We start from the raw sequence: 24,135 nt of genomic DNA, 5'->3' as shown, positions 1-24,135 counted from the left end.
TCACGCAGATGTCACTAGAACAGAATAGTAAAGGCCCAGGTAGGAAAAGAACACAGAGCCTCTTCATTCCCCGGAGCACTCTCTGAGTGTGTTCTACCCTCCCTGCCAGACAACTATAACTAGGTTTCCCCAAAAATGACGAGCTAAGATGGCATCACTGAGAGACCTCGGTAGAATGATTAGCTAAACACATATTTATAAGGGTTTCAGTGATGTGAAGTCTTACTCTATGCATGGCTTTGAATAAGCAATGGGTAGGGTCATCCAAAGCTTTCTATAAGCCAGGCATTGCATAACCACTGTCTTGGTCAATCGTTCTTGCTACCTAGCGGGACCAGTACTGCTGTCTCCATGCTGGTGACATGTTATAGAGCTGGTACTATCATTAGAAGTCAGTTCCTGACTTGTCTTGCCTTGCCGTTTCAGGACCTTTGAACACAAGGATGGATGCTAAACATATTTGATTACTGCTAGTGCTTCACTCTTTGGGAAATGTCCAGGAAGGTTTTATCTTCCATAGTTTTGCACACTCTGTGTTGCTCCCTGGGAGTGATTGGTCCTTTCTATTAAAAATCCTACATGCTCTCTGTGACCTCACTCATTTGCTACTAGTGAACATTTATGGGGCCTCTCCATTTGATGTAAACTGTCAGACCCATCTCCAGTGTCTTACCAATTCTGTGATCCCCCACCCCCACTCCATGACACTTAACAACAGCACACTGACACATGACTCAGTGGATAAAACAAAGATAAAAGTTATATCTGGGTCCTCCATGCTCAGAGCATAGTTGGCTCTATTTCATGTTTTCTCAACCATATCAGCACAAGTACTCAAAATGAAGTCCTCCTTTCCCAGAATGTGCATTGTTTTAATTGGAGAACCTTAGAGCCCTTGTGGAACCACCGTCACATATCTGCTCCAGCAAGGGCTATAGGTGAGTGACCATGCACACTGATGACGTAGAGGCCCCTGCTTCAGTCACTGGGTGCAATAGGGATTGGCGATTGACAGAAGCAGCCTACCATTTGTCATTTTGTTCTACCCAGGTGCTGGACTCCAGGTTGAAAGGTTTCTTTACTCTGGACATAAACTCATAATCTCCCAATAGGTATAGCTGCACCCTTTACCACCAGTAGGAGGCGATAGGCACACAACACATAATGAGACTTGGACATGTTCAGGAGATAATTTTTAGGTAGCCGTCATCAAAGAAACACTGAAAATTAAAGCAACAGTAGAGAAGGGGGAACAAACGAGACAGGTTGCTATGAAGAGGGCGGCAGGATTAGAAATAATTTCGAAAATGCTCCTAATGCCACTGGGGGTGGCTTTGGGGGTTGGGGAGGAGGCGGAGCAGCCGGTCTGACTTTGTTCTCAGACACTGGCTAAGAAAGAACCTCCTCTGCTTTCCTTCTTTCTGCTCTTATTTTAGCATCCAGTGGCCTCCCAACAGGCAGGTGGGAGAGGCCCCTCTGCCACCAGTGCACTTCATCCTCCTAGCACCAGTTGCTGCAGGCACCTCACTTCTGTCTCCTGGAGAGAAGCAAGTCCTAGGGGCTATGATGCTCACAAAATTCTTTCTTAGAAACTGCTTCTATTATCCAGGGGCATGGAGAACACAGAGCAGGAGGCCATGTGCTCATTGAGTGTAGTGTGAACTCCTGGAAAAGAGATGCCATCAGAAGATGTGTTGAATAAATTGGTGTGGTAGAGCTCTCATGGACCACAGAGTGGAGCAAAAATGATTAGCGTAGAGCAGAGGCCAAGTGCATTTAATGCACTCGGCAGCCAGAGTAGAATGCCCTACATGTGCAGGCTTATTGTATCCTTTTCCTTTTTAAGGGTAGTTTTTCATTTCTCTTTTTCTTCACAGTGATAGGCCCTTTGATATGTTATGTATTTTATTACATAATATATGATGTATGATATATGATATATAATATATGATATACTCCTAACAACAAACACCTATGAAAAGCAACCTTTGTGAGAGGTCTCTGTATGCATATATGTATACACACACACACACACACACACACACACACACACACACACACACGATCCATAACACACACTTATCCAGAAAACATTTAATTATTTGCTTATTATTTTCTAATATCCATCTAAGTTTTACTCCGTCTGGGCCTGCTTTGATCATCAAGCTACTTTGCCAGTAGGGAACTACAGTGGGAAGCCAGTTATCACACACGTACATCCTAAAGTTCACCCTTAGCTAGAGCAGACCCTTTGTCCAGACTTCATGTCTCTGCTTTTAAAATTTGGCTGACCCCTGTCTCAGGTAGGGCCAAAAGGAACCATCTGTTCCAGACAAGCTTCTCTACACCATACCCCATCCTTTACTTTCTGGATCTCAATTTGTCTCCTAAAATACACGGCCAATTATAATCCTTTGCACACTTGATAATAAAACTCCACATTGTGTTGGGTAATAGATACTGTGATCTAGAGGCAGTATTGATGGGCTTCTTTTTTTTTTTTTTTCCAGAACCAAATTTCTGTATGGGTATACCTCTCACTAGGATTGCTTTTTGCCAATTTCTTCTTGGCAAACTTCAGAATCTAAATCATGGTGACTGCTATCACTGCTAAAGTCCTGTCAGAGTGTCAGAGTCCTGCTCTCTGCCAGACAGTGCACCAAAATGTGTGTGCTTTAGTACACATCGGTACTCCTAGGTGGGGCTACTACTTGCCACCAAATCTGAGAAGAAAGGGACAGGGTGTGTGTGTGTTCCATTTTGGGAGCTCATCAATACAAAAATTTGTATCCAATATTGCCTTATGTGATTTGGTAGTAGGGAAATGCAATTCAATGGTGCAAGCTGAAAATGTCAGATCTAGCTTTTCTAGAAAATGACTAGGCTTAGCCAATCATATACTTTTACCTCAGGCCTTAACTTGGGATGCAAAGAAAAAATAAGCCAGAGGAACAGAAAATAGAATGAAGAAAGGCAGCAATGTCCCACATCTGCTGAGGAATTGTGGTACCCTGTATGTCATGACTGTGATTTTTTTCCCCAGAAGAAGTGATCTAAGCATAAACCATTGCGGTGCCTCCAACATGGCTTAGTATATTCATGAGGTTTTGAGCTATTTTCCACCTTTGTGGCCTTTCTTTATTCCATCCCATCCCCCCAGTCTGCTTTCCTATCATTCCTCCGATATTCTGTGAGCTACACTGTAGCCTCCAAGTGTCTTTTTAATTCACCCAGGACTGATTCTTTGCAAGTAGAAAGTGTGTCTGAAACAATCTACAATATACCGATACTCAACTGGATTTTTAAACCTATGTTTTCTATAAGTATCTTCAGTCATGCAATCTACAGAAAACTCTGCAAGATAGCTGCTAAGTCATTCGTTTCACAGACAGTCACTGAAACTGAAATAAATGAATTATTCAAGGCTGCATACTAGAACAAGTCAAAATTAAGAACTAAATTAAGGTCTTCATTACAATGGAGGTAACTCTCTGGATTTTAGTATCTGCCACACATACTATTATTATGCTGAGCACAAAATGGGTACCAACAGCCAGGTGGGCTGATAGATGGATGGTTGGTTATATGGACAGGTGGATGGGTAGATGGATGGGTAGGATGGATGAGTATTTGGAAGAGTGAACAGATAACAAGGTGGGTTAATCTATGAATATGTGCGTGAAGGGTTGCTTACAAAAATGTTTATTATGTAAAAGAAGCTGCATCTTTCTTTGTGTTGATTTTACACATTTTGTGAGGGATATAACTGATGCCTCTGGGTGGGATTTTAGGATGATTATTTTTATCATCTTCTAAAAGGCATTTGGACTTAAAATACAGCAAATTAACTTTAAAATAAATCCTTGAAATAAATCAACCAACAAAGTAATAAAAATTTCTAGCATTCTTCTCCAGTCTCAAACTGGAAATGTAAATGTCTCTGATGAATTATCACTCCTTAATTTGTTAATCAGGTAAACAAAGGACTATACCACATCTGGCACTAAAAGCAGTTCGATGAGAGTGATAGGCACATATGATTACTGATCCCGTGGAGACCAGGGTAGGGTGTCAAGGTCCTCACCTGACGTTCTCATAGCGATGGATGTAGATGCGGTGGAACTGATGCTGCAGGTGCTCATCCTCCACATTGGTCATGTCGTTGATCATTTCCAGGACGACAAACCTGGGGAGCACAGACAGCACAAGCCGCTCCTAGGAGAAGGAAGAAGAACAGCGTGTTAGGCTGAACTCGGAGACAGATATAGGTTAGGAGTAGAGGTATAGAAGACCAAAGCCTCTTAGATTGCTGGAAGAGTTGCAAGTTTTGTATCATTCCTTGACCAAGCAAGTGTGTGTTGAGTAGTGATGGGTGTGGCAGCTACTTAAGTGATGTTTACAGTCTGATAACAACAAAAAAAAAGAGATACCACATACCCCACAGCCAGAGACACTGGTACACATTGATGAGATGTGAAGAGTCACATGGAAGAGCAGAAGGTCATCAAGGAATGAGATGGCTGATGATGTGATCCAAATCATAGCAATGGATAACCTTTCCTTGGAATGAGGAGAGACCTAGTATTTGCGATGAGACACTCCTTTCTTCCACTTAATTGAAGGAGGATGTGAGTGAAGGCTGGTAAACCAAGGGAGGAGGTTGTAACAGACAAGAAAAGACATATAGACTGAACTTACAGCATCAGATGCTTATATTTAATTCTAATGATAACTAGAAGGAGCTCAGTGGTACTAAGTGGAACAGTGATGTAAAACTACTCATAAGTTAAAATACTTCTCTGACTTGTTTGGGCAATTAACTGTGTGTGGAACCAAGGGAAGAGGCAGAGGGTTCAGTGGAGGAAGCCCCCCCAATGCTTGTGGTGGGAAGTTGTATTAGACAAAAGACTCAGAGGGAAAGAAGATCTCACTGAGATAGGTGGATCCCAAGTCTGGCTGATGGGAGGAACTGCTGCACATATGGAACCAGGGAAACGTAGTAGGCAAGCTAGCTTATGAGGCACCAAGTCTCTTTTGAAAATATTTTTTCATTAAATGCATCCCTTGACCATTTCACCCATTTATACAATGCTCTACTTATGCTCACCCAACTCCTTTTTGACCTCCCTTCATCCCCTATCACCCCCTACTCTTCACTGCATGTCCTTTTCTCAAATTCCTGTCTTTTTGGGTTGTTCTGTTTATCCAGGGTCCTGGGTTTGGAACTATCCATTGATGCCTAGCAGGCTAAACCATGGGTACATACAGAAACAAAATATGACTTGTCTTCCTTTGCGATCTACCAGTAACCAATAGCTCTGTGACTAACTGTTGATGGGCTCAGGATTGTGCAGATCCAGTGTAGGCTACCACCGAGACACCGACTCTTTATCAAAGTGAGAAATGAAGGCCCATGCAGTTCACAAATGGAGACCTGGTATTTGACATGATACAAGTCCATGCTAATAGTGATTACTTTTATAGAGAAAAGAAAGCCCCTGTTAAGTAACTAGCAACACAAACTACATCCTCAAACATCCATGTGGTGAAATCCAGCCAAGATTATGGATTCTGATTCACAAATGGAGACAGATACATTCTGATCACTATTTTTAGTGCCACTATATGGCTCTTAAGCATTGTCATTTATTACAGGAGTCTAAATGCAACTCCGCAGAAAGCACTCATCAAATGTACTAATTGCATAAGCTACAGATCCAGGATGCAATCCTTTTCCTTCTCCTCTGTGCTGGAATTCTTACAGGATGGGGAAGTCTTTGCATTCTGAGTCTCAAGGAGGTACTGCATGCTGTTCCCAGCAAGAAGTAGAGATGTAGCATTATAAAAGCTATGCGATCTGTGCCTCCGATCCCTGATTTGTCCAGAGGTAATATCACTGTCTATTTTGTGGGGTTGCTGTGAGAATGAATGAAGTGGAAATTGCAAGGACCGATCACTCTTTCCTTCTCTCTACTCTAATTAACCCTGCCCCAAATACAAAGGGCTTCAATAATGAAGTGACCACAGAGTGCTGTATAATGACACTTCTCCCTCTCTTGAAAGCTGTCCCACGGTGATTTTGAGAGGTATATATATTTTTTCTAATGCCCCTACATTATGCCTTTTTCATGGTCCCTAATACTATTTTTCAACTTCACAGATGCTTATGGCCTTGTTCATACAATTGCTGCTGAATAGGAACAGGTACTAATCATGGTTTTAAGGAGGACTGGTGCTCAGGATGGTGGATGACGTTTAATTATGATGCCATTTACCCACTTAACACAATCTGGGTAAGAGTGGGTAATGGAAATAAAGCACACAGTTCACACACATGCACGAGTGCACACACAAATGCCCTGTGGTCACTTTACAAGGGTACTTGTGACTTACCTTATCACTAGTAGTTGCATTAGGGGTGAGGCCTAAGTACTAAAGTGACAGGAAAGCTTTGCATGAGGAGAGAGTGGCACAGAGCATGGGCAGGTGATGCTGCTGTGTGCATAGAATAGTCCTGGTTTGTAAGACCTGAAAAGAGGGAGAGGAAATGTACCTTGGTCCTGCCAAGGCACTCTTAAGAGGCTACCATTCCTGAAATCCAGGTCCATGTTCACAAGACTCCTTCATGGATTCTGTGCTCTGACCACCGAGTGGCTGGCAGTTTTGTAAAAGCCATGTGCTCTGCCCCTCACAGACTCACTGAGTTAGATTCTAAGGGTAGCATCAGGTAGGCACAGTGTTTAAAGCTTTAAAGGTGTCTAGGATATTGAAGCTAGTCAGATGATGCTAGCCTACTCTATATTAAGCACTGGTAGGCTCTAGATAATGCCTTAAACTATATGTAGTTTGTAATAGCTGACCTTCATGGAAAAGACCAAAAGATGGCATTGGCAAGCTGGTCACCTAAGATGTCAATAGCAGAGTACTTAAATCATGTGACCCCCAAATAATATGCTTTCTGCCAGTTCCATTTTCTACAAAAATATGGGCTAACCCCCTCCCACCAAATCTACAATGTTCTTTAAAAATATTAACTTACTAACTTACTTTAATTTTAATGTGTGTATGTGTGACATTGGATCCACTAAAAGTAGAGTTATATGGCAGTTGTAGGCCACCATGTGGGTCCTGGTAACCAATCCAAGCCCTCTTCAAGAGCAGTACATATTTTTAATTGCTGAGCCATTTCTTGGGCTCCACAAAGCTCTTATAAAACTAACTCTTGTACTATAGATATGGTCCAACAGTTAAACATCCTTGGTTGCTCTTTCAGAGGACTAGGGTTTGAGTCCTAGTACAAACATGGTGGGTCATAGCCATCTATACCTCCATTTCAGGGGCTCCAATGTCCTGTACTGGCCTCTTTGGGCACAAGGCACTTTGTGAGGCAATGAATACAGAAAGTCATTCACACACATATGAAAATCCCCTTAATTAGGGCAGCAGTGAGGTACTCCTGTGAGAGGAGCTGAGTGTCACTATGAGGACCAGGGATTAAAAGCCTCATTGCACTAAGAAATATAGGGGATATGGTCAAGCAGAGTTTCTGAATAATGAGTGAGATTTCAAATAGTTTTACTAATTGTGGTATTAATTTAATCATCTACTCAACAAATAGTGATTGAGAACATCCTATGTGTTATCATAATTCCAGACATAGGAGAAGCAAGGGAAGAAATTGGCTGCTTTAGTGGAAGTTTTGTAGGTAGAGGTTGAGAGCATTCCTGGATGGCATGCTTGGGTAGCACCCTACCCTTCATCATTTATATGGTGCTTAGAGAACCCATGGTAGGTAAGACACTGAGTCAATAGGGACCATCACACATAATCTCAAGTACAATTCACCATCACTGTATAGAGGGAATTATTAATTGTAGATTAACAAACAAGTGAGGTAAAATAAATTCCCACTGTCACATGATGAAGACAGGGCAGTATTTAGCTTGTTAGACTCTTCAGACTCTTCTAGAGCTTTCTTCCACCTTCCCAGCGTTATAAGTTTCTGAAAAAAAATTCTCTCGAAGCCTAGTTCTTCGAAGTATAAACTTTAATTGTTTCAGAAATTGGAAGCGTACAGTCTGCTTAAACAAAGAATGGATCTGCTGTCCTCTCCCCTGACCGGCTACACACAATGTCAGACCCTGGAAGATGAGAAGAAGAGACAGTGTTGTCCCTCTTGTGTCCTCTATGCTGAGCGGGTCACAGAACACTGACAGAGTGTATTCTGGTTGGCAATGTGGAGTCCCACTCTTCCTCATATTTTAACACAAATCTCATTTCTTTTATGAAAGGGATTACATGTTCACTCGGACAAATTACCCTTCCGGGTTGTTCCTTCTCACATTTACCACAGCACAAGGTGCTAATTTGTGTATAAGACATTCAGTAAACTGAACTCATTTGAAATCTTGTTTTTTGTTTTTGTTTTTGTTTTTTTTTGGTACAGAAGGTCTGAGCAGATGACCATGCAAAATGAGACTTCTGTAAGTGCACACATGATGAATGGGCAAGCAAAACCTGCATCTGAATATGAAACATTGGGATAAATCAAACAACTGGGACAACCTCAAACAATTATTTTCTAATGGCCTAGAGAACTTGAATCTCACCAGAGAGAAGGCTACGATTTTTACTCCTCAACTTGTAAGTCTTGGGATCATTCTTAGAAGCAGATCCAATGGTGACTTGGAAGCCTCTTCCTGTTTTGCAGGAGCCAAGCTGTAGCTGCATCTAGCCAGGTAATATGAGCTGTCCTCTTCCTGAAAGCCAATTCAAGGTGGGGGTGGGATGTGTCTGAATTCTGCCTTTGGATTAGAGCATGCAGTGATTGAAAAGGCTTAGGGAGCAACAGCATCCCACAGGAGCACCCCTGGTGGTCCACGTGGCTCCAGAAATGTGTGAACAGATCTGTTTATTCATCAACAATGCTTTATGGACAGGAGGGCTGGTGAAAGCAGCCACTTCAAGTGTTTAAAGATTCAGCTTGTAAACAACTCTAGCTAATTGAATAAATGAAAAATAATGTGCTCTCCTCACTTTTTTGATTTCCTTACCTCAAGTTCATTTTCTCACAGAGGCCTCTCCATGGGCCCACCCACTTCTCACCCCCCCCCCTTCATGCTGCTTTATTTACTGCATTTTCCCCTTAGCTCTTACCAGTACTTAATTTTGTATTGTTTATCTTTAAAAATTGCTATTAAGGATGCCTAAGGTCAAGAAAACAAAGGCTAATAAGTGGTAGGAAGATGTAGAGGAGGGGAACACTCACTGCTGGCAAGAATTCAACCACTCCATCAATAAATCTGGGAATTCCTCAAAAACTATACATAAATCTGCTGAATGACCTAGCCAACCAGTGTCAGGAGATATATACCCAACAGGATCCATATCTTACTACAGAGGTACTGGCTTGTCCATACTCACTGAGCTCTAATTACAATAGCCAGGAAATGGGAATAGCCCAGCTGTTCATCAATGAATGTACAGATAATGAAAACGTGGTACATATGTACAGTGCGATCCTATTCAGTTGTGAAGGCAAAGGTACCATGGAATCTATAGGTAAATGGATGGAGCTGAAAGAAATACAGTGAGATAATCTAGAACCAGGGAGACAAAGGCTGTGCTTTCTCTTTCTCTCATATGTGGATCTTAGCTTAGAAAATTTAGGTTTGTATAGTTAGATTGGAGCACTTATCCAACCCAGGAGATTAGAAAAGGGACCTCAGGAGTGAAGGAAGGAAATGCTGCTTATTCATCTGTGGTGGTTTGAATATGCTGGGGCTAGTAAGTTACACTATTAGGAGGCCTTGTTGGAGTAGGTGTGGCCTTGTTGGAGAAAGTGTGTCACTGTGGAGACCCTCCTCCTAACCACATGGGAGCCAGTCTTCTCCTAGAGGCCTTCAGATGAAGATGTAGAACTCCTAGCTCCTCCTGTTCCATGCCTGCCTGGATGCTGCCATGCTCCTGCCTTGAAGATAATAGACTGAACCTCCTGCAAGCCAGCCCCAATTAAGTGTTGTCCTTATAAGAGTTGCCTTGGTCATGGTATCTGTTCACAGCAGTAAAACCCTAAGACACTATCATCTGTTTATCTATCTATCTATCTATCTATCTATCTATCTATCTATCTCCCAAGCAAGCACTGTTCCCTTCCAGTCCCCACCCTCTTACTGAGACCCCCCCTTTCCTTCTCCTTCCCTTTCTCCTCTGAGGGAAGGAAATATCTTAAGGGAGGCCAGAGAGGAGAAACATGTGACATAAAGGTGGAAAGATGAACAGCATGTAGATGTGGGGGTCAAGCTGGAAAGGTGGGCATAAGAGGGTAGAGGGGAGGAATAACAAGCTCTCAGGACATTTGAGAAAGCCATATGGAAACCTGCTCTTTTGTCAGATTCTAAAATATATACATGTCTACAAATAGTTTACATGGAGTTACCCTACACATACAATATTGTTTCTCCCAGAAGCCATTAGTTGTCATATAAAAGCCCAGTTTCTGAGATACCTCCCTTCAAATCATTAGTCCTGTGAGGAGGCAGAGGTCCTCCCCAAATAATAGCTTTTTATCTCTAAAAGGAAATATCTCTTTGTGGAAATTGAGTTGGATGTGGGTCTTTATTTTGCTTCTTCGATTTAGCACTAACAGTTCCAGTACTTAGAAGTGCACCCCACATATTAGGTTTCAGTTTTTATGTATGATATTTTAAATGAAGAATTTTAGTAGATTCTTGCCTTTCTGATCCACTTTTATATAAGTAGTAATTGTGAAATAAGAGTATTTACTACTTTCTTATTGGAAATGCATTGTTATTTAATGATGTTTAAATTTTAAACTAAAAGATAACAAATTGGTGTATATTAATTTGCTATTCTGTATTCAAATATATTGATAGAACTTTTCATTGATGCTATGATCTTACCTACTTTAGACTTAGAAATTACAGTATTGATCTACTGTCTCCAGAAATGTTCATGATAGTTTCTTCCATAAGGGCAAAGTGAGCAGGCATAAACTCAAAATTTATATTCTCCCTTATTAACACTTTATCTTTGTGTGAAATCTAATAGATCATAAAGTAGATATTAAAATTATAACTCATATTCTTTAATACGTTTTGGTGCTCTAAACCAAGATCAGAATTCAAAATTCAGTGGGGCATAAGAGAGAACCTAATATAATCTTACTTGGTCTGGTGGGAGAAGTAGACATTAATGAAATGATCACATAAATAATTATACAACTTCATCTATCACTAGTGCAATTAAAGAGATCTACTTGATACTATGGGAGTCCATAATGAGACATGAGAGTGTGATTAACTTAGATGAATAGTTAATTCATTTAAGTTCAGATATGTGCCTGAAAATGTACTCCTGTGTGTGTGTGTGTGTGTGTGTGTGTGTGTGTGTGTGTGTGTGTGCATGTATTGGCAGGTATGAAATGCCATCCTAAGGGGAGATAAAAAAAAAACATTTGCAAAGGATGATTGAGAAATGATGATGGCATGTTTGATATGCTAAAAGGACCATGGATGGAGCACAGTAAAGTGGAGTAAGTGAAGTGAAGAGCCGGGGGCTGGCTGGGTAGTTATCTCAGAGTAACAAGAAACAGTTGAAGTTTTTTGTTTAAGGATCAGAGACAGGATTTAAGTTGGCTTCCCTGTACCTCTGTATCATTTCAGCTAAGTATGGAAAACAGTATGTTAAATGCAATGGTTCTTCTGGAGAGAGGCAGGCAAGAAGGAAATGAAATGATAGTGCAGCAGCCCAGACAAGAGAACCGTCTAGACTAAGTTCTACGCAGTAGGCTGGAGAAACTTGAGCATCTGAGAAAGTTGTCTTGGAGACTTGTATGAATAGGTGGAAAGAGGGTGCCAGAGACCATTATATTTCTAGGTTTGTCAAGGATATCTCTAATCAAATAGGCTTCTCGGAGTTAGAAGGCATTGAATAGAGTGGGGGTTGAAAATGACTGCTATTATGCCTGACTTACTATTCTAGCATTTGTCAGTGACAGGTGTCACTAATGATCTCCCACAGGGACTGCAGCTCAGCCATGTAACCTGTGCAGAAGGCTTTCTGGTTGGACGAAGTTAACAATAATAATTAGGCTTATTTGTTATCATTGTTAGACAAATCGATGTCTTTTCCTGACCTTTCACCTGCTTGTTTAATTTGATGCTGTTCTGAGAGAGAGGATTTTTCATGACCTTCTGTGCACAAGTAGGTGTGACATACCAGAAGGAGCCCACAATGGAGGTAACTACAGTAACTACCTTGCCTGGAGAACAAAAACTCAGTGTTGGTGAGCCAGGGCCAGAGGACGGACACACCAGCAGGAAGAAACTATTTGAATGTAAATACATGACATGGTCCAAACAGGAGAGAAGAGAGACTATCTGTGGGCCACTTGGAGCTGAAAGATGGCCCAACAACACTGAGTAGGAACTGAGGAAGGTCATTGTTTAGTTTTATGTGTCTACTGAACAGGCTTCTTTGATGGCTCTAGGCCATGTGCCAATGGAAAAGTTAGCCCACAGTCTACTGACCTGACTGTGGGTTAATAAGGTTCCTATTTGTCATTATTTCATTTCTCATATTTGACTGTTATTCCAGAGCCCATATAAGAATGCTGACACCTGTTTTAGATTCCAGTCCCTTCTTATGCACTTCTCCTTCTCTCTCACTCTTAGCCAATTAGCACAATGAGGTTCTGTCACTTTCTTAAGAAAATACATAATCAGTACCTCCCTTGCTCATTAGAAAGAGAGAGAGAGAGAGAGAGAGAGAGAGAGAGAGAGAGAGAGAGAGAGAGTTAGTTTGTGTGTGTGTGTGTGTGTGCGTGCGCGCACGCATGCATGCATGCACATACTTAAATATGTCTGGGTGAAAACATGTGTATGGTGTGTGCCTGCATGGTACATATGTGGAGGTTAAAGGATAACTTTAGGTGCTGGTGCTCAGATAGCTTCTCTGTGAGACTGGATCTTTCCCTCTCTCATTGGTCTGGAACTTTATCTCATAGTTCTCCATATCTGGAGCACATGCTTATATAGATCTTCTCATCGTTATTTCTCACTTACCCATGCTTGAGGCAGGTACTTGGCACTGTGCCTGGCTTTTCAGATTGATGCAGGAGATCCAAACTCAGATTTTCCTGTTTTAGAGCAGGACTAAGCAAGCTCACTGCTTTCAAGGGAAGTGCTTCATGGACTAAGCAAGCTCAGTGGCGCCTAATCACAATCTTGAGTAGGGTATGCCAAGGCTGTGCTAGCCTCCAGAGTCCTGTCTGTCCTTCAGGGTACTTCTTGAAAGTCATTTAATTCCCTTTCCTTCAGAAAATTTAAGTACTTTTGTCCTACTGTATAGATACTTCTATCTCTTGCCTCCCCTTTTTCAATGCTCACTCTATGTGCTAGGCTGTCTATTTTGCTACCATGACTCCATATGGGCTGAAGATGTTGACAGTGTCTTCGTTGTTCACTTAGGGATCCCTGACAGCATCCTCAATGCTTGAAAGTAGCAGGTGCTAAGTAAATATATATTTTCTGAATGAACTCACAAACAATATCTTTGCAAGGATTCTAGGAGGAAGGGGCTCCTAAATGCACCCTTAGGGTAGAATGTTCACAAAATGTTTGCTAAATAGTCTTTAAGTTTAAACACTCATTGGATCCTCACTTGACATCACACCATCAGTGCTTTCTGGGGTATCTTGAATATAGCATTTTCATAGAAAAACTCTCCAACACGCAGACTTGCCAGGCTCTAGCCATTTGTGCTTCTGGCAACTTTCCCAGGTCTTCCCTCTGTAAAGCATTTTCTGCAAGACGATGGGAGTTTGCCTGGAGTCTGCGTATAAAAGCCCATTTTCAGCACTTTTGTTTCCGTTGGATTTGTTCACTGCTTGGGAAACATCATTCAGATCCCTGAAAACACAAACTGAAAGAAAATAGGCAAGTTTACCCTTTATTACAATTCTCAGCTCCTGCTGAGGCCCAATATAGACTTTTCTGGCTTTAGAGATTTTAAGTAAAAGGATCTTTCCTGGAGCCAGACTGTGGCCCTGGATAGAGTCTATGTTCACATTCTCCATCTATTTTCTTCCCTGGGTTTTTCCATTTGCATTAAAAGAAACCCTGGTAGGATTCAAAATCTATGAAGCAGCTGCCTTCTGGATTCCCTGCTTGTTTCCCCATTTGTGTCACCAAAATGGTTTCATGCCCATCAGTTGCTACAGTACCTCTAAGAAGAAGTCAAAGGTGAAACAGTGAGGAATTGGAGATCTTTAGTTCATCCAAGTGTTAATATCAGGAAAGGAGAAGGACAGCACTGTGGCACAGGCAGCTCCTCTGAGTTTCCATGCAGCTGTAGAGTGCCCAAGTGGCTTTGGAAAGCCCTCACCTCTCTCTGGCTCTCACAACCCCAGGGACTCCCTTGGACTCCTCTTAGCTCTACTGCAGCCAAAGAGTTCTAAACTATAGCCAACATCCAGGCACCAAGAAAAATTTGTTCCGGGGTTTCGGGCAATGTGGAAGACAACATGCAACATTTCACATCCACTTTGTTTCACATCCACTGCTTCCTGAAACTTCCCATCCATTAGAGTTGCTGGTATCATCTCATTTGCACAAAAAGATACTGAGGATCAAAGGATTTAAATCAGGCAATGCAATGTCATGGATTTGGATCTAGATGTGGTGGTCTATGTCTATAATGCCCGCACTTGGGAAGCTAAATCAATGCGTTCAAGCCTAGTCTAGGCTACAGAGCTAATATTTAAACAAACAAACAAACAAACAAACAAACAAAAACAAATCAAACAAACAAAACCCCCAAATAGTAACAAAGGCTCATTTGGGAAGTATACAGCAAAGATATACACAGAGGTTCTTTTTCTAGCTAAAACTTAGCTCACAACCCACACATTTAATCACCTATTTACAAAGTCAGAAAGTTGATGGCTGTGGTGGTCTGAATGAAAATGGCTTCCACAGACTTACAGGGAATGGTATTACTGGAGGTGTGGCCTTGTTAGAGGAAGTGTGTCACTTGGGGGCTGGGGAATCTTAGGGTTTTAGAAGCTCAAGTTAGGCCAGTGGCTCAAGGTCTCTTCCTACAGACTACAGATCCAGATGTAGAACTCTCAGCTTCTCTCCAGTCCCATGTCTGCATGCATATCCCTATGCTTCTCACCATGACAATAATGGACTAATCCTCTGAACTGTAAGCCAGTCCCAACTAAAGTTTCTCTTTAAAAGAATTGTCGTGTCTTTTCATATCAATAATAATAAAATAAAGACCTTAACTAAGACAGTGGCCAAGTCCTGGGCCTGGAGATTATCAGAAAGTATACAGATCCACAGGGAGGACTAACAGACCATCAGCAGACTACAGGAAAGACTAAGAGAAGTTATTGGCTTCTTTATCAGATTGGTCAGTATGAGAAGATGGAAGAGTTTGGGCCTCTATGTAAAATGGACTGTCTTCCAGACCAGGGGCAAGTCAGAGTTTTGGTAACCAGGAAGGTCTACAAAGATCTGAGTGTTCAGTCTCAGCAGCAAGCATGCACTCAGCATCTGTCTAGAGTTTTAATCCTTGAAGATACTCAGGTGAATCATAGGATTATTTGAAAATATTTTCCCTAACATAATATTTTTATTAATTATTTGGGAATTTCCTGCAGTGCACCTTCACCACACTTGGTTCTCCTTTCTCTCAGGTCTACCCTCACACCCTGTGCTCACCGACCCAACAAGTTCAATTGTGTTGCCATATACTCACTGGAGCATGGCCAAACTCCAAGAGGCCAGTCCCTTAAAGAAAATTTAGAAACCTTTCCCATAAACCATCAACTTCAAGAGCTACACTTCAGCATCCCTATCACAATTCTCTCTAATAATTTCCTCACTAGACTCTGTGTGTGTGTGTGTGGTGGAGGAAGAGTTTGTCATAGAAGCCTTCATTGTCTATTATTCTCAGCTATAAGTCTGTAATCATCTATATCACCGCAAACAAACAAACAAACAAACAAAAAACAAACAAAAAAACCAACCCAACCAACCAAACAAACAATCCTCTAAACCAAAATAACAATAAAACAAAACCACCAACAACAACAGAAATCCAAAACAAACAAAAGCTTTCTTGCCCATAATAGTACCTATCATTGACGTCCATGAGGTTTCTGGTGGCAGAACTCAGGGCATCATGGGATGTGGACATCAACAATGTTCTCAGTGGCAACAAGGATCATGGACATCAATATGGTTGCCAGAAGCAGCACTGGCTGCTGCCAGAGAAGATGTTGAAAATCTTAAGTCTGATCTAGGATGCCTCTGCTGAAGGACCATGTGTGAAACTCCCAGATTCCTTCTGTGCTCGGGGGACACTCCATTTGCTGTTTCTTTGAAACCTATTCTAATGGCTGAACTCACTCTTGTACACGGTGTGGTAGAATTTCTCCCAGTTGTCCTCCATTTGGCCAGTGATCTAGCCTGACTGACCCATTATCTTTAGTCCCTCCCACGTGGCAACTAAGCAGGTCATTGCAGGACAAATGGTTTCTAGCTGGTAGGAAGCTCTCCAAATGTCTACCATTTAGGTTATTTCTGCAACTCTAGGCTGACCGGGAAACCATGGGGTTTTTTCTATTGACTTAGCCACAAGTTTTATTTGTTAGTGCCCTTACAGAGTTTGATTAAATAGCAACTAAAACATATTAAGTAGGAAATGAGAGATGAGAGTTGGAGGAAAGTGGAGTGGCAGGTCACTTGGGATAGATACATAATACAGTGGAAGTGAATGCATGCTTGTTGATGGGAGGTGTCCCAGAGGCTATCAGTAAGTGCTGAGCTCTGAGACAGGTAGGGCAGCAGGTTATTGTTATTGTTCACATGAGGGGTTCTAGCTAGCCTATTTATTATAGGACCTAAAGTTAGGGTTTGAATGATTTATCCCTGCCGAGATCAAGCTAGGCATAGCATCTACTTCACAGAACATGTGCAGTTTTCAAAGCCTCTATACTTGTAAAAGAACCAGTGGCTACCATTCTATAGCCTCAGGCTAAATATTTGCTTCCTGCTTTATTTCAAGTGTCACCTTAGAGTTCTAGTGGCACATGGGAGTTAAAGCTGCTGTGCCTTTGAAGGACAGACAGAACCTGGGAAATACAGGGTAATGAGCAGATGTACTATGTGGAGAGACAATTGTGCTGCCCAGTGGAAAACCTTCAGTGGCTCTTTTTGTAATTACAAAAACAACCAACCAACCAAACCCAAACCCTAAACAAAACCTGGACTCTGGCATTTAATTTTATATTGTAAAAGGTTCCAGGATTTTACACCCAGGACAGAAAACTTAGTTGTGAGCATAGTAGCAGAGCCTGCTGCTTGCTTGATTCCTAGGTGTATCTCAGACTGATTAACACTTTTGCCTATTTGACAGTGGTCTAGGATCCCAGGAGTATCTATTCTACTTAGACATAGAATCTGAAAAGTTTGAGGGGTCAGGCAAGGTCAAGCTGAATCTTCAGTTTTTCTGAGACTGCTAATAGATGCAGCTTCTTAGAGTCTCAGTTTTTTCATCTATAGAATGGGAATAATCATCTCAAGGCTCCCACAGTTTTTGTGTAGACTTAGAGACAAAGCTCTGTACATATAGATCCTGCTACGCTGCAGGTAGTTACTCAACACCAGTAGCTTTAAGGTGTCCATTCATCTCAGCAGCTAAAGCATAGGCCACGGGCTACACTGTAACACATCCTATATTCTGGTATACGCAGAGCAACTTCATGGTTCGGGGAACACAAATTTAGTTTCAAGAACTTTTCTTCCTTTTATCTTTTCAGGTCTCTCTCACTAACAGTTCCAAGATATAGCAAATCAGAAACCTGCAGGTGTGGCTCTCCCCTGATGTACCTGTTGTGTACTCATCACTGGATGCCCACTGTGAGATAGGGGATACTACCTGCAGTGAGACCAAGACCACATAATACAAACCTCATCCCAGAGTCTGTAACTTAGCTATGTTATCTTGGGTAAAGTACTCACTCTCCTCATGTTTCCTTGTGACTGGAGAATAGAGACTGGAGAAAGCTACTCCAAGAAAAGCAAAGGAAGCCATCAGGCAGGGCAAGTTTGGAAGCCCATCCTTACCTGATTCTGGTAACAAGTGAGCATGCTTAAGAGAAGTCCAAGCTATACAAACAAAAGAGAGGTGAATGTTACATAAATGACCTAGAAAGGGTCCTGTGTCTCTTCACACAGCCCTTTTTGGTTCTTTCTCTTCACTCACTAGCCGACTCCCACTCTCAGTGGAGTGTTTCCTTGCTTCATAAACTCTATGTGCTCCTATCTCTAACCATGTGTCCTAGTCCTACAGTTTTTCTATAGAATACAGGAGCCTGGGTACTTCAGTAATGACTCAACTGTACTCCTTTTAGCATCATTGCATATCCCTGCAAAGGCCAATGGTAGCTTCTTTCTGGGATAATGATCACAATGCAATCATCTATATCACTGCAAACAAACAAACAAACATAATCATAGTTGCATTACATTTTGAAAAGCAGAGCCATACATTAATGGAGCAGAGGAGTAGAAGTAGCCAGTACCAAATGTGGTAAATCAGGGAGGGACTCCTTGTCTGTAGTGAATGTAAACTAATGATAGACAGAATGATGTCCTGTTTGCCTTGCCACTGAATCGATCGTTTTGAACAGCGAAGAAACATTCCTCTTCATGTCCTGGGGCACTGCTCAGTAAAGGATCTGCAGAGTGCCCTTCCCCTTCTCCTCTGTACCTGCTTGGCATTAGTACTTCTCCTATGCAGGATCATGACACCTGCCATATCATCTAAGGCTCAGGACACTCATAGAAAGGACTTAAGGCGCAATTGCCAAATAGTGACACTCTAGCAATAAAAAAATGCAGGCAACTTCTTGGGGTTGTAAAACAAATCGAAGGCATTATGACACTTGTGCCAACTGCTTGTGCTCTCCTGAAGGGAAATTAGCCACTGCTAGGAAGAAAGAGCATACTCACTGAGCCCCCAAAGCATTAGACTCTGCTCAACAGCCTCTCTGGGAATATCTTCCTTTTAAGTACCTCTCAGAGATTGAAGACTTCAAAGTCATTTTAGCAATCTCTTGGAGGTCTTTTTGTACGACACTCTACTCTGTCTTAGAAAGCATTCATGGGCATGATGCTACTAAGATCCAGAGTGATGGACTGTTTTACATGTGTGGTACCCAGATATTCTGTTAAATGTTTGTCAGGATATTTCTGTGAAGGTGATTTTGGGATAGGGTTCGTTTTTAAATGGATGGCGTTTAAGTAAAGCAGGCGACTTGCTATAAATGTGTGTGGTCCTCATGTAACCAGGAGAGAATAGAACCAAAAGGCTGATTTCAACAACAGAAGGGCTTTCATTCATAGCAGATGGATGTAGCATCTCAATGACAGCCTTGGCGCTTCTCCGAGTCTGCACTCTGAACATCTTAGGACATGAATTGCAGATTTTCAACTTGCTGACCTCTAGAATCATGTAAACTAACCACTTAGAAGGAATTATCAGAGTAATTTTAGTTCCTACTTATCTTTGAGGCCTACCCACTCACACTCCTCCCGTACATACATACCCACCCACCCCCCAACACACAGACTTCATCTTCTTTGTCTCTGATGAGCCCTAATAGACCTGGTATGGTTATTGTCATTTCCATTGTTGTTATTATAAATACCATTCCTATTAACTGTACATAAGCTCAAAGTGATGAATATAGGAGAAAAAATTGTCAGGGAGCTAGAGCAGGGACCCCCCAAATCAGACAGATTGATTTGTCTAGAGGTCAGAACATTCCTGGTTCTATTTGAAGTTCAGTCCTGAATGGAGGCCAGAAGTCAGAACTGTGTACAGGTGCTGGATCATGCTCTGGTTTCTTGTTATCTTGCTTTTCTCCTTAAAAAGCAACTTATTGACACAGCTGCCTAGAAGCTACCTCATTGATCAGATTCCTCATTGGTCTTCCTAAGTACCAACCTATCAGGACTCCATACCCCTAAGGGAGGCAGAGGGCTCTGCTCTCCTTTCTGAAATAGCCTTCACACTTAAGTTTTCTTTTATAATAAAACTTCCCCCTAAACTCAACCTTCATTGTCCAAAAATCTCATCCTCTGAATTCATGAAACAGATCCCTGAAGCCACTGTGCTTGCATAGCTTGGTGGTCATTGTTAGCTTAGCACCTTGGGTCCCAAAGTTACCTTTAACTGAGACAAGAAAATCTCTACCACACTCAAATCCCACAGGCTTCTCCCTGTATCTCATCCATCAACAAGCACAGAGCTTGTTTTAAGTTTATTAGAATTTCCCAGTTGTGTGCTGTGTCATAGTGATAGTCTAAGCATGAGCTGTATATTGTCTGCACAGTATTTATGGCTTTCAAGTGTCCCAGTGTCACTTCTTGCTCTGGTCAGCATCTTTAGAAAACTATAGTACAAATATTAATATTTTTTACACTTGTTACCATGGGGCAGAGTACCATTAACAACCACTTACCTTCACCTTTACCTCTTCCAACAAGGAGGAGATAAGAAAACCAAGGCCTAGGTAAGCGTAGAGACTTGTTGAAAGCCATTTAACATAAAGGATAAAGTCAAGACCATAGGAGTTATATCTTAGCTGTGATACCTTGGGCAAAGGTAACACAAAGATGGTAATTAGAGATTCACCAAGCCCACAGAAAGTGTGGCCCTGAGCTCACTCTGTAACTCGGCTGCCATTGAGTTTGTGATCCTCCACATTGCTCTCCTAAGCTGTTGAGATTATAGACCTATACCAGCAGGCTCAGCTTTTCCTCTTAATTTAGGATCTGAAGATCTTTTCTTGAGTTTGGCTGCTTAAATATGACTAGACGGTTTCTACAGCAGAGCTAATGAAATGACACCTCTAAACTTTGAAACAGTCTCCTGCTTGGTGACTCACACTCTTTTCATTCAATCTTTCAAAATCCATACAGCCTTCCAAGGCAGCTAGCTAACTCAGATGTCCCCTCCTTTTAGACTGCTATTCAGGGAATGTACAATTAGGAAAGAGTTGGTGGCACTGTGCTCCACACTGGGGATGGAAGTAGCTACATTGTATGTACACTGTCGTCCATCTTTCTTATGCAACCATCTTGTGGACACAGGGATCAAAATGGCTGCCATAAGATGTGAATGTCATTAGAATAGAGGTCAGTACAGGGAGCCACGTGTCCCCTGTGCTTTCTAAAGAGATACAAAGATAAAAGCTGAAATGTTTTCTATTGTCAGTGAGTTGGGATCCCTAGTGCTACACATTAATGTTTTCCCAGCTTGGAGTGTCATGTTCTCTTATGTGTCTCTCTACGGTTGCTACGCATCAAGAAGAAATGAGCCATTCATCACTCTTCATGATCCTCATCTTTTTAACAACATAGGCTTCAAGAGTCATCTACCACTTCCCATCATGACTCCATTCCTACCAGCTTTTTAGATGCCCTGGTCTTCTGAGAATGTTATTATCAGGTAGCTTGTTTTTAATTATCATTGTTATTGACAATTTTAGTATCTTCCCTCATTCTTTCTCTTCTGGTCACCTATTAAAATTTTGGAAACACCAGAGTTTAGAGTAGAAGTCATGCCGCTCGCTCTGCCTTATTAGTTTGTACTACCTTCCTGTGGTAATTGCCTCCAGGTAAATGCCAGTGTAGCCCATCTGTCTCAGAGGTTGTATTTTATTTCAATTTCTATTCTTGGATTTAAATTCAAGCACCCTGATTCAGCAGCTCCATGAGATCAGTGTGTCCTATGTTAAAAAGACAAAAGGGCCCACTCTGGCTTACTCTCCTTGAATCTCTTTGGACACTATTCTCTCAGCACATGGGTTTTCCTGCTCCTAACTGAATGATTTAATCTGTGTTACACTCAGGCATAAGAGTGGTGAAGGGGGTTGGGAAAGGCAAGAGAGATAGACTTATGTTAGTTGAGAAGACACAGCTTATCAGGAAAGACTGGGGGAGGCTGGTAAACATTGCTAGATTCAATGAGTGTTCAGACATTACCTGGGGGCCCTGTGGACAAACATGGCAACAGCTGATCTGCATGGGGTGATCTATGAGTTTGTTTAATAACCTGTCTAATTGTTCAGAAAATAAGCTTCTTTCATGCTTCAGGAATACAGAGGCTTTACTGTATGCATATATGGACTATATATATGTATGTACACACATACACACACACATATATCTATATCTGTATCTGTACCTGTACCTGTACCTATACCTGTACCTATATCTATTTATCTATCTAGCCACAGTCTCTTGTCATCTCCTACCACATATATTTTGCCTGCCATCCATTTGTGTTCTGGTTATCAACAGAGCTGGGACCAAGTTCCAAAACATGCATACAAACACATTCTCACAGAGGCATGGTAATACAGATCAAATATAGACTACCATGATTCATTTGGCTTGTCAGGAAAAACCTGGTGAGTTAATAACTAATGAAATAAAAAAATGAGGCAAAGTTAAAAGCATTTAAAAGGCCCACAGCCTGTATAGTAAAACAGCTTCATGAACCTGAAAAACTGACATTTCATCATTGGCAGAGCTGGTGATATTTTGCCCAGGGGCCAATTTGTATTTATAGACCCATTTCCTAGTGAGTGTGAAAGTGTTTTGTTCATTTTAAATGAAAAATGATTCTTTTTTCTGGTGGGCATTTAGGAAACCACAGGAATGTGGCTCAATCTATTTGCCAGCCTGATCTTCATACTACATAGAAGAAATCAATTTTGCTCTGGACTAAGACAGGCGGGTTTCAATTTATTTTATAGCAGCATGGTATATATAGTTTTGTCTCTAAAATGGGAATAATATTCAGCCTCCCATAGAGGGTTCTGTGTAATGAGGACAACCTGTGTCATGACAGAGTCAGGGCTCAGTGAATGCTAATTACTTTTTCTTCATTCCTTCTCCATACTTCTTTGCTTCCATACTTTAAACGTTAAAAATGAGCAAGAATGATTAATATTAGAGCATTTTATTTCATTTCTGTCTTTGTGAATGAACCAGCACAGATATTGTCTCTCTTCCTGGGATTCTGCAGGTAGGGAGACAAGGCAGGATTTACAATCAATATCCTATAGAGTATTGGGAAGGGAATTACAGACAACAGAAATTTAACTCAATAGAGTAGATTGTTTGTACACATTTATGTAACAACTCTGTTTGAGAAATACCTACAGCATGTATTTGTGTCCTGGTTATGATTCTTGCTTTAGACAATGTAATGTAGATTAATGCAATAATAGACAAGTATATGAATATTCACATATATATGTATACACAGAATGATAAATATATCTAGATCTACATTTGAATCTATCTATATGAAGAAGCAGGTACTTTATGCATACATGTTGGTATTACTGACAAGTGGGTATTACTGACTTGTTTTACAGATGACTGGCTATACTGGTTCAGAACTAAAGAAATTTACCTAAGAGATACCAAACAATTCTGAAAGGGCTGCTCTCTTGAGAGAAAAGATCATAACATAGGGCCCCATAATCTACTCAGCTCTGTGTGTGGTTTGTGTTTAAGCCAATAAGACTTACTCCTGTAAAACTAGGAAGATGTTAAATGAAGGCTGTGTTTTAGCTACTTTTTTTTTTTTTTTTGGTCAGTAGCTACACCATATCTAGTGATAAGCTCTAGCTACCCTAAGTGGTTACTGGCCACATTTGTTAGGGTAGATGTGTAAGGAAATACAGCCCTGTAACTAATTGTGGTACAAGGGGCTTGCTGACCTCTGCCCTTCACAGTCATCCAGGAAACTGGATTCACAAGGTCTAGAAAAAGGCAGCTGATGTCTGAAGACAGGTTTCATCCACCTCCAAGGCCAGCACACAAGAACAATGCCATCTTCTTGTTTAATAGTGGCAGAGGTGAGAGGAGAAGAAAGAAAGGCCTTTTAAAAATTTCATCAGTTCTCTCAAAAATCCTTTCAAAAATTCACCACAGCCTTACAAATTATGCATGCCCTGGAGAGTCCTTCTGATTATATATTTGCAAATGTCACACCACACTGTATTCCCACCATTCCATT

General features: G+C 41.3%; 1 protein-coding gene across 3 annotated transcripts in view; it reads right to left on the bottom strand.

Moving 5' to 3' along the window:
• Adcy8 (adenylate cyclase 8) overlaps positions 1–24,135 on the bottom strand; it is a 218,216-nt gene that overhangs the window by 114,806 nt on the left and 79,275 nt on the right. For all 3 annotated transcript variants that reach the window (XM_021183269.3, XM_021183267.3, XM_021183268.3), the window contains exon 3: positions 4,085–4,215. In XM_021183269.3, coding sequence (XP_021038928.1) covers positions 4,085–4,215 — 131 coding nt within the window. The remainder of the gene's footprint in view (positions 1–4,084; positions 4,216–24,135) is intronic.

Source organism: Mus caroli, unplaced genomic scaffold, assembly GCF_978045245.1.
Source record: "Mus caroli unplaced genomic scaffold, Mus_caroli_1 scaffold_16, whole genome shotgun sequence".
Taxonomy (NCBI): Eukaryota; Metazoa; Chordata; class Mammalia; order Rodentia; family Muridae; genus Mus; species Mus caroli.
Note: the sequence above shows the minus strand (reverse complement) of the source record. Positions and strands in the feature narration are given on the sequence as shown.